We start from the raw sequence: 15,447 nt of genomic DNA, 5'->3' as shown, positions 1-15,447 counted from the left end.
ATGTGAGACCTTCGTTCAGGAATTCCAAAACATGTTTCACCTTAGCCTTGATAGGATCTATCTGCAATGCTTTACACTGGGTCTCAGATCTGGACCAAATCCTTCTTATGCCTTATTTGTTGAGCTTTTTCTGGATGCTAAGAGCATGCCTCTTAGGGGCTCTGAATATCCTTTTTTGTTTTAGCTGGAACCTCACAAATACAAAGAAACTAGATTCAACTTCCCTGGGTCGGGGTGGAGGATCAGTCCTCATCATAGAAGATTCCATCAGCGTAGGAGAAACAAAGGATATTCTGCCTGCTGCACCAAATTTGAAGCCCAGGCTCTCCACATCCAAAGCAGGGCTACCAGAATTACCTCTGCCCTCTGCTTTGTATCCTCTGAACTGCGTTGGGGAGCACTGCAAATCGTGGAAAGGCAGACAGCAGCAGCCCTTCCAGCCACAGAAAGCGTGCATGCATGGCTACGGGTCAGTGAACCCTTCACCTGGGGGCAGAAAGTGGGAATCTCTGCATTAAATTGGGAAGCAAATGGGTGACCGAGGGCTCTGAGTATTGAGTCCAAGATCTCTGGGTGAAGACTCCACTTCTCTGGCTCTCTCCTGTCTGCTCGGTGTTTAACTATCCTCTTATGCTGAGAGCTCAGAAAGGGACAGAGGGTTCTTTTCTGCCCATGAACATAACAGGCTGGTTTCTCGTAACGTGGCTGTGGACCTGGTGCCTCCTTGTTTGCTGACAAAAGCTACTTTAGCGTGCTCGGACATCGTTAGAACATCTCTGTTGCTCAACTCTGCGCCTAGTGCTAGTAGGGATAGCTAACTGCTCTGAGCTCAAGCCAGTTAATGCTATGTCAAAGCTCCTTCTCCACCCATGCCGTTGTATGAATCTGTTCTTTGGATGAGCTCCCCTTTCTCTGAGACTGACATCGCCTGGAGAGAACTGCGGTGACAACTCCGAAATCTTGGGGCCCTATGACTCTCTTGACTTCCAGACACCAGGAGAGGGATTTCCCCAAAGAGCCTACCCCCTGGATACGCAGAAGAGGTTTCAAAGTTCTTCCTTAAGAAGGGGGTCCATCTTCCCATCCATCTGGTCTTTGAGGAGGAAAACCACCCTCAGCTGGGATCACCGTGTCTTGTACTAGGGATGGATCTATGAACATTACTGTGCCTCTGGGCCAGTCTCCATTGCCAGGTGTGACACCAGTCTCCTGCTAATCGCATTCTGCACCATGATCTTCCATGCAAAGCTGGAAGCCATTCACAGGCCCTTCCCAAACCAGAGTGCTCCTCGCACAGCACCTGACAAGACAGGGCTGCATGCCTGCAAAGCATCTGCTGCCCAGATTGAATGCTGCTAAAGCTGCTGCCACGTGCCCATTGGGTGACTGACACAGGTGGGGTGATAAGGGCTTTGCCAGCATGCACTGGTGAAACGTGCTGCACGGATATCCTCTGTTTATCCACAGAGCAGGCTTCCCCTCACTAACATGCCTGATTCCAACCCTGGAGAGACCACCCTCCATGAGCGAATGAGGACGTCAGTTCCCACGGCCGATTCAATGCTTAGCTTCCCTGCTGAGACGACCACGGGGCCAATTAGTGCCAGCTGTAGTGGTTTCCATGTTGTGGACACCTGCAGCATCCAGACTCATGTCACACAGGCTACCCAACAGCCATCATATGCAGCATCACCTAGATGTGGACACAGCCATCTCCCATGATCAGTCCTGTGAGCCACTCATCGCCCCGCACCCTGTACTCCTCTTTTCTATCAGGCACCCGAAGAGAGCTCTCTGCAGTGATCCCACTGCTCCAGCACGGCCAGGTTAGGGGGCCAGAAACATTAAATTAACTGAACCAGGAAGACACTGTTAGGGCCATCATTTGCACTGGGATTGTGAGGTCCCTACGCAGGGCTCCAGGTACTATCTGCTATGGCGATTCTTTCACCAGCTGACATCCCCACTCCCGTGGACCAGGGATGCAATCACTATGTGCAGAAGATGGAGAGGTTCCAGTATCCATTTCCTGCAGTGAAAGCAATCTGCACACAAGACACCCACACGCACCCCTAGGGCTCACCGCCACACTTACCCTCAGCTCCTGGAGATAGCACTGCACTGGATCATAACCCACCACTGGGAAAACGAGGGTCTTGACCGGAGCATCACTCTTCAGCATTCCCCGGCTGAATGACTTCGCCGGTCGGTCCACGCCCTCCAGGTGCCTGGGGATCTGCTTGGCATTCAGGTGGATAAGGATGTCATAGAAATCCAGAGGTGGGCGGAAGACCATCTGCAGAAGGGGAGGAGAAGAAGACAGAGGTAACACTGCTTGCAATATGCAGGATACAGTGTAGGAGCCTTGGATCTTATACCCAGGTATCCCGGAGGAGGGAACCATCCCCCACCAAGTTCCTGGCATCATTAATTCTTCAACGTCCCATTCCGGGCCAGCATCTGTTTCAGTGCCTCTGCTGAAAGGGTTTTTTAATCAACCCAAGTGGTTAGAGTTAGAGATGCAAATAGCGTTTTAAAAAGATACTGTTTAAACTATAAAAATTGTATCGCAGGGGTCGGCAAACTTTCAGAAGTGGTGTGCCGAGTCTTCGTTTATTCACTTTAATTTAAGGTTTCATGTGCCAGTCATACATTTTAACGTTTTTTAGAAGGTCTCTCTCTCTCTCTAAGTCTATATATTATATAACTAAACTATTGTCGTATGTAAACAAGGTTTTTAAAATGTTTAAGAAGCTTCATTTAAAATTAAATTAAAATGCTGATCTTACACCGCCGGCCCGCGGTTCCGTTCACTTAGGCCAGCAGCGGGCTGAGCGGGGCCGGCCGCCGGGACCCCAGGCCGGCAGCGGGCTGAGCGGGGCCGGCCGCCGGGACCCCAGGCCGGCAGCGGGCTGAGCGGGGCCGGCCGCCGGGACCCCAGGCCGGCAGCGGGCTGAGCGGCTCAGCCCACTGCCACTCAACCCGCTGCCGGTCTGGGGTTCCGTCCGCCGGCTCCTGCCAGCCAGGGTCCCGGCTGCCGGCCCTGAGTCCCGGCCCTGTCCACATAGAGTAGGTGCCTGCCTTCTCCCTGGTTCTAGCCATTCTCTTCCTCTCTCTGCACTGAGATGAGGGTGGGAGTGGGCTGAGAACAGGGCTGGGGGTGAAGGAGCAGGCTGGGGGTGGGGGTGCAGGGTCTGGCCAGGAGCTAGAATGAGGGAGGGGGCTCAGGGTTGGGGCAGGAGATTTGGGTGTGGAGCGCTTACCTGGGCAGCTCCCATTTGGTGCAAGGGGTGCAGGTGGGAATGTGCGGGGGGAGGGGGGATGCAGGAGATCCCATTTGGTGCTCAGGGTGGGAGTGGGGATGTGGGGGGTGCAAGAGGCAGAGCATGGGGTGTGTGGGGGCTGGGGGTGTGTGAGGAGGGTGCAGGAGTCAGGGCAGGGGGCTGGGTATGTGTGAGGGGTGCCGGAGTCAGGGCTGGGGTGGGGGGGGGGGTGCAGGGGTGAGGGCAGAGGGCTGGGTGTGTGTGAGGAGGGTTCAGGGCAGAGGGCTGGGGGTGTGGGCTGCGGTCGCGGGGGTGCTCCCAGCCCCCTGCCCAGAGTGGCTCACGGCAGGGGGCTGGAGGGGATATGCCCCGATTCCACCCCCCTTCCCCAAGGTCCCCGGAGCAGAGAGCGCGCTGCGGCTCCGCTTTTATCTCTCCCGCTAGTAGCCGCAGGGAGGGAGAGGAGGAGGGGCAGGAACCCAGCACGCTGGGGGAAGAGGCGGGGGGAGGGGGAAGCTTGCCTGCCCTGCAAGGACAGCGCGGTGGGCGGAAAGGAGCGGGCCGGGCTGGGCAGGATTTTTAGTGGCACGCTGCTGTCTGCCCAGGTCCAGCAGACAGCAGCGTGCCATTAAAAACTGGCAAGCGTGCCAAAGCTTGGGTTGCTGACCCCTGTTGTATCAGTTCAACGTTTAACTGCTAAGGAGTTCACAACAGAGGCGGGGAAGTAGGAGAGCAGGGGGGTTGCTGCAGCATCCCCATGTTCTACGTGGGGCTCCCCTGCCAGCCCCCAGCACGCCCCAGGTCCCAGCTGCCAGGAGTCCTGGGACCATAGCGGAGTTTAAATGTTAACTGAATACATTACTGATAAGACTGAGGCTTATCAGTTAACATTTTACATCCCTAGTTAAGAGTAGAGGCCTGGGAGCGTGATCTAGTGACTGAAGTAGGAAGGAGCCACTGACTTGCTACGAGACCATGGACAAGTCACCGAGGGCACGTCTACACAGCAAAGAAAAACCCGCGGCTGGCCGTGCCAGCCCACTCGGGCTCAGGGGGTCCAGGCTGCGAGGCTGTTTCACTGCTGTGTAGACAAGCCGAACTCTGGGACCTTCCCACCTTGTGGGGTCCTAGAGCCCAGGCTCCAGCCCGAGCCCTGAAGTCTACACTGCAATGAAACAGCCCCATGAGCCCAAGTTGGCATGGGCCAGCAGTGGGTGTCTAGTTGTTGTGTAGACACACCCTTATTCTCTCCTTGCCTTGGCTTCCCCATCTGGGAAGTCAGGTTAATTGCATCTACCCCATAAAGCATTTTGACAGCCTCAGAATGAAAGATCCTAAGAGCAACATATTGTGGTTACACCACCCGGGTCAGTGGCATGCAGTAGAGTAACTACGTGCATGTCACTGCAAACGAACTTTCCCCATGAATCAGATTCACACTACGGTGGAAACAGAGCAGCCCTCACTAATGGGTGCAGCAGGGGACAGGAAAACCCTCCAGCAAAGTCAAGCAACACGTGGATACGCTGATGAAAGGATTTAAATCCAGTGTCACAAACAGCATGTGAAGTTAAGTCGGGGTCTCTCTTGGTGTAGAACACTTCTGCATTACTTGCTCAGGGCATGTCTGTGAGAGTCATGACAGATTAAAGGGAGGGGGAACGGAAAGGATGTTAGATTATTCATCAGCAGGCCATGGAAGAAAACGAAGCATCCTAAATGCATTGATTTCTGGTGGGTTGCGTGCTTCAGCTTCCTCTATGAAAAGGGAACGAGAAGTTTGTGCCAAGTTCAATCAGAGGGAACAGGAAACAATCAAAAAACAGGATTCCTGGAACCATGCTCAATGCTGCCTCCCTCCTCTCATCAGCCTGGGATTTTCTCTCTGAGGCAAGGCCACTTGAAGCCAGCCATGAGGAAGGGAATAAAATGCACTGCCCAGCTGCTGTCGTGCAGTCTGAACTCTCTCACCCACACACAGTTTGAGAAGAGCCGGTCGCAATCTGGTCACATTGGATGATTGGTGCAGGAGAGAGGGCGGCTGCTTTCCACACATATCTGGGCTCCCTGGCCTGCTGAGAGACCTAGCCAGTATGTTCTGGCCAGGTGGTGGGGAGGGGCCAACTGGGCTCTGCTTCTCACTCCCCGGCCCACTGAAGCTGGGAGCAATGCTGATCAGCAATACCACTAGCTCAGAGGAGAGGAGGATGGGAGTCCCAGACCCTCCGGCAGCCCTGGCCAGAAGATCTGACAGCGGCCTTCTTAGAGACCAAGCATATCCTCTCCCATCCTGGCTGGGAGGCTGGTGGACCCACGGGGCTTCCTTCGTGTGTGAGACGAGGATAAGGCCCAGGAGACAGAAAACTGATTGTCCCTCTCCCAATGTCAGGGACCTTCAGGGGTGCAGTAAGGAGGCACCTAAAGATCATGGAGGTCAAGGGTGACATTGGCTAGGGAGACAAAGAGGATGTAGAGTGGTGCGGACTCCCAGCATCAACAGGCTCCCTGCAGAGGGCACAGGGAGCTGAACGGCATCTCTAGGGCTCTGTAACACAATGAGACAGCCCCCTCCCGCAGAACCCCCGAGCCACTGCGCCAGGGGACGTGAGGATTCCATCTCCGGCCTTCCACCACCCCAGTGCTGCAGCCGGTCCCTCAGAGGACAGCTGAGTCTTCGACCATGCACAGGCGGACGAGGGGACGAGTTTATTATTAACAGAGTGGAGCGATGCCGGACAGATAAATATTTGGACAGAGAGGAGATGTGGGGATTTGGCCGCCGCTGCATTAAAATGGAAAAAGCAGCTCATCTGTGGAATAAATGACGTCGCCAACCACAGGCCCATCATCAGCACAGAAACGCGTGGGTTGAGGGAACGCCACCCAGGAAGGTTTGGGCTAAAAATACGTGTGGGGCTTAGAGGCTGGTCAGCAGCCAGGCTTTGTGGAGGGTAACAATTGGACAGCCTGTAATTCTTAGCAGCACCGTAGCCTAGTCTGCAGGGCCAGGCGAAAGAGTTATTCAGACTGAGCCTCTTCCCCTGGGAGAAGCTGCCGCAGAGCATCTGCCAAGGTCCCTTTGCAGATGGAGGGCCTCCGGGCCTTCGGCTTGCTCCATTTGGCCTGCTCTGCCCTTAGGGAGAAGGAAGGTAAGAGCCTGGCGGGCAGTCCTGTCTAGAGAAACAGGGCCCAGGGGTCCCGCTGCCCTGCGCAGCCCAAGGCAGAGTTCTGAGGCATGGACAGAGAACGTGGTGCTCAGCCCCACGACCTGTCTGAACTGCAGCCCCCAGGGTCTCAAAAACATGAGAACGGTCAGGGTGCAGCGTGGCCTGGTGATGGCAGCCACTCCCTGCTCCGCATTCCATCCCTTCTGGTTCAGCTGAGGAGGGCACAGCTCGCAGCTGCATTTTACAAGGCGTTTTTTCTCCACGGCCCTGGAAACCGTGTCCTCTGATCTCCCCAGAGAACGTTACAGCTCCGACGGTATAAAAGCAAGCGTCTCCCGCGCTGCCCTGCTAAGGTGACTCAGGTCTGGAGGGACCACCTCTAAGACAGAGAGGAGAGTTCCATTTTCATAGCCCATGAGATCCTCAACTACCCTGCTGAAACTGCCAATTAGGGAACCCACGAATGCCAAGCCCCCTGGTTGGGGCATTGTGATGTTAACGCCCAGCCACAGGGAACCCAGTCCCACCAGCTCCTTTCACTAGCCACAGCTTCCCTTACCTCTCTGCTGTATCCTCCAACATGCTGCTGAAGTTTTGGTCTGAGTCTCAGATCAACCACATAGAGCTAATTTTCAGGTACTGCCAGACCCCTTCCAGCCAGCGTCCAAAGTAAAGGAATCTAATTTAGGCCACTCTACGCAAAAAGTTGCACGTTTAACATCGTACAACATCACACCTTTAGTTGAAACAGGTTCAACGCTGGTGGGCAGACAAGCCGTTAGTCTGATGAGAGGGATTAGCCGCACTCTGGCTCTGCCTTTTGGTACGGCTGCCCTGCTCCTGTTGCTTGGCTTCTCTGTTACTGGAAGTTTGCAACCAGAGTAGCCCATTGTGCTAATCTCTTTGTGGATAAGTAGCTCTTTTGATCACCCAGGATACTGCATCATCCATCCACAATCTTCTCTTTTTCTGCCTCATGTTCTTCTGCATTAAACTTTCCTTCCAGTGCCCATAAATATACATCACCCACTAAAACCTCTTAAAAATGTACCCTTCAAATCAAATCTCCTTTTCCATAAGATCTCTAACTAGAGTTTGCTGATTTCCAATCACCTCCAATACTTTTTTATTGATTGTGCCATCTATCCAGGATATTTTCAGAATTCTTCTATAACGCCATACATCAAAGGATTGTATCTTCTTGATTCTTGATTGTTTGAATGTCCATGTTTCACAGTCATAATTTAACACAGACCAAAAGTAAGTTTCTAAGAGTCAGACTTTAGTCTTCAGATTTTTGTCTCTTCTCAGTTGTTTATTCTTCCAGGATGTCTCTTGTGCTCTTGTTATGCTTGTGCTAACTTCAGTATCCAATCTTCCATCTTCTGTAATAATGGTTCCTAAGTAGTAATAGTTTCTCACTTGCTGTACAGCTGTGTCATTCACTGGAATATTGTATGTTTTCCCAGGATCCTTGCATAACACCGTAGTTTATGTCTTGTCTAGAATTCTTTGAGGGGGTCAATAAGCATGTAGACAAGAGGGATCCAGTAGATAAGGTGTATTTAGATTTTCAGAAAGTCTTCTACAAGGTCCCTCACCAAAGGCTATTAAGCAAAGTAAGCAGTCATGGAATAAGAGGGAAGGTCCTCTCACAGACTGGTAACTGGTTAAAAAATAGGATACAAAGGGTAGGAATAAATGGTTAGATTTCAGAATGGAGAGAGGTAAATAGTGGTGTCCCCCAGGGGTCCGTACTGGGCCCAGTCCTATTCAACATATTCATAAATGATCTAGAAAAGGGGTAAACAAACAGTGAGGTGGCAAAATTTGCAGATGACACAAAACTACTCAAGATAGTTAACTCCCAGGCAGACTGCAAAGACCTACAAAAGGATCTCTCAAAACTGGGTGACTGGGCAACAAAATGGCAGATGAAATTCAATGTTAATAAATCCAAAGTAATGCACATTCAAAAACATAATTCCAACTACAGATATAAAATGATGGGGTCTAAATTAGCTGTTACCACTCAAGAAAGAGATCTTGGAGTCATTGTAGATGGTTCTCTGAAAACATCCACTCAATGTGCAGCGGCAGTCAAAAAAGCTAACAGCATGTTGGGAATCATTAGGAAAGGGAGAGATAATAAGACAGAAAATATCATATTGCCTCTATATAAATCCATGATACACCCACATCTTGAATACTGCGTGCAGATGTGGTCGCCCCATCTCAAAAAAGATACATTGGAATTGGAAAAGGTTCACAAAAGGGCAACAAAAATGATTAGCGGTATGTAGTGTCTGCCATATGAGGAGAGATTAATAAGACTGGGACTTTTCAGCTTTGAAAAAAGATGACTAAGGAGGGATATAATTGAGGTCTATAAAATCATTACTCGTGGGAGAAAATAAATAATGAAATGTTATTTACTCCTTCTCATAACACAAGAACTAGGGGTCACCCAATGAAATTAATAGGCAGCAGGTTTAAAACAAAACAAAGGAAGTATTACTTCACACAATGCACAGTCAAGCTGTGGAACTCCTTGCCAGAAGATGTTGTGAAGGCCAAGACTAACAGGGTTCAAAAAAGAACTAGATCAGTTCATGGAGGATAGGTCCATCAATGGATATTAGCCAGCATGGGCAGGGATGGTGTCCCTAGCCTCTATTTGCCAGAAGCTGGGAATGGGCAACAGGGGATGGATCACTTGATGATTCCCTGGTCTGTTCATTCCCTCTGGGGCACCTGGCATTGGCCATTGTTGGAAGACAGGATACTGGGCTAGATGCACCTTTGGTCTGACCCTGTATGGCCATTCTTATGTTGTTCCACTCAACTCTAGACCAGTGGTTCTCAACCAGGGGTCCAAGGCCCCGCTGGGGAGCCGTGAGCAGGTTTCGCGGGGGCTGCCAAGCAAGGCCAGCATTAGACTCGCTGGGGCCCAGGGCAGAAAGCCGAAGCCCTGCTGCATGGGGCTGACGCCCGGGCCCTGAGCTCCGCCACCCAAGGCTGAAGCCAAAGCCTGAGCAATATAGCTCTGTGGGGGCCACTGTGGCATGAGGCCCAGGCAATTGTCCTGCTTGCTACCCCCTAACACCGGTTCTGGCTTTTACATGCAGAAAACCAGTTACTGGGACACAGGTGGGCCATGGAGTTTTTAATAGCATGTTGGAGAGGGCCTCAGAAAGAAAAAAGATTGAGAACCCCTGCTCTAGACTATACTCCCCTGCTACATTCATTTATCATCTCCACGAACTTCATCAGACATTCTGAATCAGCCAACAGCACTGTGTCAATCTCCATGGCAAACGTTATTAACCCATTTTCCATTCATCTTAATACCCTTTTCTGTTTCTCAATTAATTTCATAAAACACTCACTATAAATGTTGAATAAAGTTGGGGACATTATACAACCTTCTCTCACTCCTCTGAATCTCCATTAGATTTCCATTTCCATCTCCCATTACAAACCTCTTCTGACTCCAGCATCATTGTTTTATTACTCAGCATTCATTTCCATCAATCCCTACAGATCTTAATATACCGAGCTTTTTGTAGTGGCAGATTCTGTCAAATGCTTTTTGGAACTCAATGGAACACAAGTAGACTGGTTTCCCCATTTCAGCTGATCTTTCTAATATGTGTTTCAAGTTCATAGTGGTGTTTATCGTGTCCTTTCCACATCTGAAGCTGTATTGTTGTTCACTGACTTATCACTCTTTCCTTGTATTCAGTCTTGAACAACTCACAGGAGTATCTTAGAGGCCTATGATACCATGCTGATTATTCTGTAGTCTTTACAGTCCATAGCATTGTTCTTTTGGGGGATGTGGATAAACAATGAGGTGGTAAAATCTTCTGGCAGTTTTTCCCATCTCAAACACATCTTTCATAACCTCTGGCAGGGCTTTCAAGCCTTCATTGCCTATGGTTTTTAATAATTCAGCCAATATTCCATCACATCCTAGTGTTTTTCCATTCTGAAGTCTTTTTACTGCTTCTATGATTTCTTTATCCATTACTGGTGCACTTGGTTTTTTCAGGCCCATCGCCACTATATAATTCCTTGATATATTCTGACTATCTCTCATTCTTATCTTTAGGGTCTGTCAAACATTGTCCATTTATGTCCTTAAGGATCATACTGATCACCTTTCTTTTGTAATTAAAGACCCGTATCTTCTAATGCATCTTACTTTATCTTCATCCAATTGTTCAGTTTCATTGCATTTCTCATTCAGCCATTCAAACATCGTTAATCTGCATTTATCCTTTATCATTGTATTAATCTTTGCTATTCTTTTCCTGTTGTCAATCCGGGTGCTTTTACTTTCCCTCTTTTGACCAGCAGAGCAAGAATTTAATCTGGGATCAATAGTTTTTTGTTAGCTAGTAACATCTTGCCAACATGTTTATTTGCAGCTTCTTTACGGCACCTTCCAGATGTCCCCACGTCACTTGGTGCTTTGCTGAGCCACAAACATTGCTTAATGGGGGTCATTTTGCTCAAGCCTTTGCACCACGGATATACTTATTCCCAGCATCAGAAAGAATTTCCATGCCACTACTATAGTGAAAAGAAAACTGAATTGGCAGCTGGATAAAGATTGACTAAATAAGACTATATATTACTTATATATCACTTGATCATTGCCTGTTAGGTTCGCTCCCTCTGGGGCACCATTGGCCGCTGTCAGCAGACAGGATACTGGGCTGGATGGATCTTTGGTCTGACCCAGTAGGGCCATTCTTATGTTCTTAAGGAAACTGCCAATTCCAACTGGCCCCAAAGAGTCCTTATTAAAATGAGTTTTCACAACACCAAAGACCAACAGAAATGTTTTTTTTTGTTTTTGTTTTTTTTTAGTTTAACAACTAATGAGTGACAGGGGATGGATCACATGATGATGACCTGTTCTGTTCGTCCCCTCTGGGGCACCTGGCACTGGCCACCGTCAGAAGACGGGATACTGGGCTAGATGGACCCTTGTTCTGACCCAGTAGGGCCGTTCTTATGTTCTTAACAAAGAGGGTATTTAAAAAAAAAAAAAAAAAAAACCTTCCTCTTGCAGTGTTTCCAACCCAAACATAAGAGCACTGAACGAGACCCCAAAAGGAAAGTTGACTAGAAACTTATTAGACACAAAGGTGAAACAAACTAGTCTATTTTCATTGCCCAAACTGAGAGAAATGGAAAAAGTGAGCTACTAGTGTCAAAAATACATTTGACTCAACTTAAATATCCTAAGATGTTACTTCTAACATTGGCAGAGGAGACAGTTTTCCTGAGGTTTTATTTTCCTTTAACACACAGATTGCGATTTTCAAAACTGTCTCAGGGCTTCAGGCACATTTCTTCCACTGGTATTTATGGTGAGTTTCTCTACATTCCCTAAATTGCTTTGAAAAATCTCAGCTATGGATTTTTAATCTGGCTGAGGCCTGTTAAGCAAAACAGGGGCTTTCAAAAATATAGGCCCCCTCTCTTCATACTCTCCCTGTATCCATGAACAGTGCAGGCACTTCCCGCAGTGGAAGTTAATCTTTTACTTATCATTCATCACACTGGAACTGCTGGGAATGGAATAGAGGCACCAGCATTGCAGAGTCTGGGAAAGACGCAGACTTTCCGAGTTGTTGTTAGCTCCGTTCTAATGGCAGCTGGTCAACTTCTTTGTTTTAAAACTAATACACTTCCCAGCACCTCTGGAAGTCTGGATTTCATATCCCAGTTTGATTTGCTCGGCACTGCCAACCCACCCAAGAATATAAACCAGGTCAGTGCAGCTGTTTCTTGACAGATTTGTGGGCTCAGGAATTTGTTCTTCTCTAGCTACTATGAAAAACTTCTCTGCTCTGAAGTCTTTGTGGTTCCTGCCTGTTGACCTTCACAGGTCGATATGGCCCATTGGTTAGAGCAGAGAATTGAAGGGTCCAGCCCTGCCAATGACGCACTGGGCAAGTGAGTGCATCTTTCTGTGCCTCTGTTTAATCACCTGTAGAACGGGACAAAAACCTCTTTCACGTTTTAAAAGACTTAATTCCTGTTTGTACGTTGCTCTGTTATTATTCGTTACAATCTACATAGGCAAGACAGGCAAAGAGCAGCAGGGGAAACAGCATCACACAGAGGGGAAGTGACTTGCTCAGCGTCACGCAGAAGGGAAGTTACAGAGCTGGTGTCACGAACACCTCCCCAGTGCCTGGAGTGAACAGGTGACATGCAAAAAGTATCATTTAACTGTTCAGCAGTAAAACGACAGTGCTTCTGAATAAGACACGGTGATGACGTGGTGATGGCAGCATAGCCTCCCCTTCTCTCCACCCTTATCCCCACTTCCAATGGCTCCTATGGTCTTAATACAAATGGTTTTCCCTGCCTCCTTGCTAGCCCACATATAGGGCTTGTCCTGCCTCCTGTCAGGACAGGGCGCCATCGCGTGCCTCACTCAGGGAACCAGCCTCAGAAGCAGGGGCCGGAGCAGATCTGGCATGGAGCCGGGGGCAGCCAAAGAGAGTCAGGATGGCAGGGGAAGGAGGCAAGGGGGGGAGAGGGGTTACATGAGAGAGAAGCAGATGAGGAAGCAGAGAGGGGGCAAGGCAATGGCTGGTGCTTTCTTTCAGCTGCAGTCCCTCTTAGTAGGGTCCTAGGACTGCGGCTAGATGGCCCAGCAGGTCAGAGCCCCCTTGGGCAGCCATTCTGGAAACCACACCGCTTTCAGTCACAGACTTACGAGTTTAGAAAAAGCTCTGCCCTCGTGCCCGGCCTGAGGGGCTCAGGAGCCAACCGGGCTGGATCCACACATCCCTACCCTGCATGCTGCCCTCGGCAGCGCCAGAGTCCCACCCTGGAAAGACAAGGCAAGCTTCATGGGCACTGCCCATGCCCATCTCCTTCCCCATGTCCTGCTTCCAGATGCTTTTTCTGTCCAGCTGAGTAATTTAATATAAAAGCCAACCCAAGCTAGAGGCAACCTCCTCATGGAAACAAAACAGCAGCCAACAAAGGTGGCTCCTGAGTTATTCTAGGCAACTTTCCACCAAGCTCAACAGGGAGAGATGCCAAGACACACGAAGAGCCAAACTCCCCCGTAAGAAGGGCCCAGGCTAACCGGGGAAGAAAGCTGTCAATCCCTGACCCAGTGGAATGCAGGGCCTCACCCAAGCTGCTAGAAGCCCTGCCAATTGCTGGCTCCATGGAACACCTCCACCTTCCTCTGCAGCAACATGGGCCGATGGAGTAACACAACCAGCCGTTGGGGGTAGGGGGGAAATAAGAGGGTGTGTGCACAAGGGGATTACAGCTGGAGCACTAGTGATAGCTGGAGTCCCAGCTGCCCGAGCTGTCCCACATTAAACATGACTTTCTGAAGTTTCCACTGCTCAGGCTGGAGCATTCCAGGCTTGGCTTCTGCCCCATGGAACACACACACAGAGTGTGAGAATGAGAGTGAGAGTGTGTGTGTGTGTGTGTGTATGCGCACATGCAAAAATTTCAACAAGAATACTCAAGCTATTTCTCATGGGCAAAGGGGATTACAAATTCCTCGGTGTAGTGAGGCACCTGCCCCACTCCAGCAGAAAAGGAGTTAAAAGCAGCCCTGGGAGAGGGGTGCAGCAGGGGAAAGGATTAAGAACAGCTCAGGGAAGCTGACTGAATAGCTGACCACAGCTGTGGCCAGCTCAATTAGGGCCCAGCTGGCCCTGATAAGAGGGCTGTGGGCCAGAAGCTGGAGGTCTCTCACTCTAGCCCCGAAGTGGGAAGGGCTAGCTGCCTGGGAGCAAGGTACCCGAAGTGGAGCAGTGCTGGGGAAGGGCAAAGGGAGCTGGAGAGCGCCAGCCTGGTAAACCCCCAGGCTGCAGGCCTTCTGCAAGGCCTAAGGAAAGGTACTGGGGCTGCAGAGGTGCAGCCCGGAGACAGGCAGAGGCAGCTGGTCCAACCCCCTTGCCAGTGATGAGTAGCCATTACAGACTGCAGCCTGCCCCAGTGAGCAGGGGCTACATGGTGACTGGCAGTAGCCACTGAGGCAAGGTAGGTCTAGAGGGTTGGCGGTTCCCCAGGGAGGGGAGACCCAGAGTGTGGGGGTACTGCTGGGGGCAGGACCCCGAGGTAAAGGGCACCGGGGTTCGTGAGGGACAAGGGGCCAGTGGCAGGTAAGACACCGGCCTGCAGAGGGTGCTCCGTAAGCCGGAAAAGAGCTAATTCCCAGCAGGAGGCGCCGCACCAGTGAGTCTTGATCTCGCTACACCCGGTATTTAAAAAAAAATGTTTTTTTATTCCCTTTTAATTCTCACCCCCACCAGCTCTAACATCAAAGTAGATGGGGAGCACGACGACAAACCATGGCAGGGAAATGGACAGCCCCTCACGCAGAAGGCCCTTCAGCGATCCTGCAAAGGCTGGCTCCGACCTGGCAGTGAGCAGTCCAGGAAGTGCCTCAGCACCTTCAGCCATTTTTTTCCCCCTATACGCCCCGCCCAAACCGAAAAGGAAGTTAAGCGTAAACCTAAAAAAAAAAAGCCATTTTAAAAGCAGCTTCTAATTTTCGGCAACTCCAGAGGCCCAGTTTCAGAGGTTCTGAGGATTCATAGAATCATAGAAGGTTAGGGTTGGAAGGGACCTCAGGAGGTCATCTAGTCCAACCCTCTGCTCAAAGCAGGACCAATCTCCAATTTTTGCCCCAGATCCCTAAATGGCCCCCTCAGAGATTGAACTCACATCCCTGGGTTTAGCAGGCCAATGCTCAAACCACTGACCTATCCCTCCCCCCAAACAAGAGGGGGGAGGGACACCTTCAACGAGAGTCATTGGCAGTTGCACTGGTGCTCAGAACCTCGGAAATATCTGGCCTTGCTCGTCTCAAGGTAGGCACCCACAGTGAAAGTGCCCCAAATTAGCAGACCCCTTGAAAAATGCACAGCATCCATAAAACACCACGAACTGAGGTAGGAAACGTACAAGAGTCGGAAATTCACAGACATGGATGCCACAAGTTAACATGACCC

General features: G+C 50.2%; 1 protein-coding gene across 5 annotated transcripts in view; it reads right to left on the bottom strand.

The window, feature by feature from the left end:
- NOL6 (nucleolar protein 6) overlaps nt 1-15,447 on the bottom strand; it is a 73,661-nt gene that overhangs the window by 9,662 nt on the left and 48,552 nt on the right. For 4 of the 5 annotated variants that reach the window (XM_037902437.2, XM_043546991.1, XM_043546992.1 and 1 more), the window contains exon 24: nt 2,096-2,296. In XM_037902437.2, coding sequence (XP_037758365.1) covers nt 2,096-2,296 — 201 coding nt within the window. Of the gene's footprint in view, nt 1-2,095; nt 2,297-14,903; nt 14,949-15,447 lie in introns of those variants that run through there. The other variant, XM_043546993.1, reaches the window with a different exon arrangement.

The sequence above is a fragment of the Chelonia mydas genome, chromosome 5 (genome assembly GCF_015237465.2).
Source record: "Chelonia mydas isolate rCheMyd1 chromosome 5, rCheMyd1.pri.v2, whole genome shotgun sequence".
Classification (NCBI taxonomy): domain Eukaryota; kingdom Metazoa; phylum Chordata; order Testudines; family Cheloniidae; genus Chelonia; species Chelonia mydas.
The sequence above is the reverse complement of the archived record's forward strand: the minus strand, read 5'-3'. Positions and strand labels throughout refer to the sequence as shown.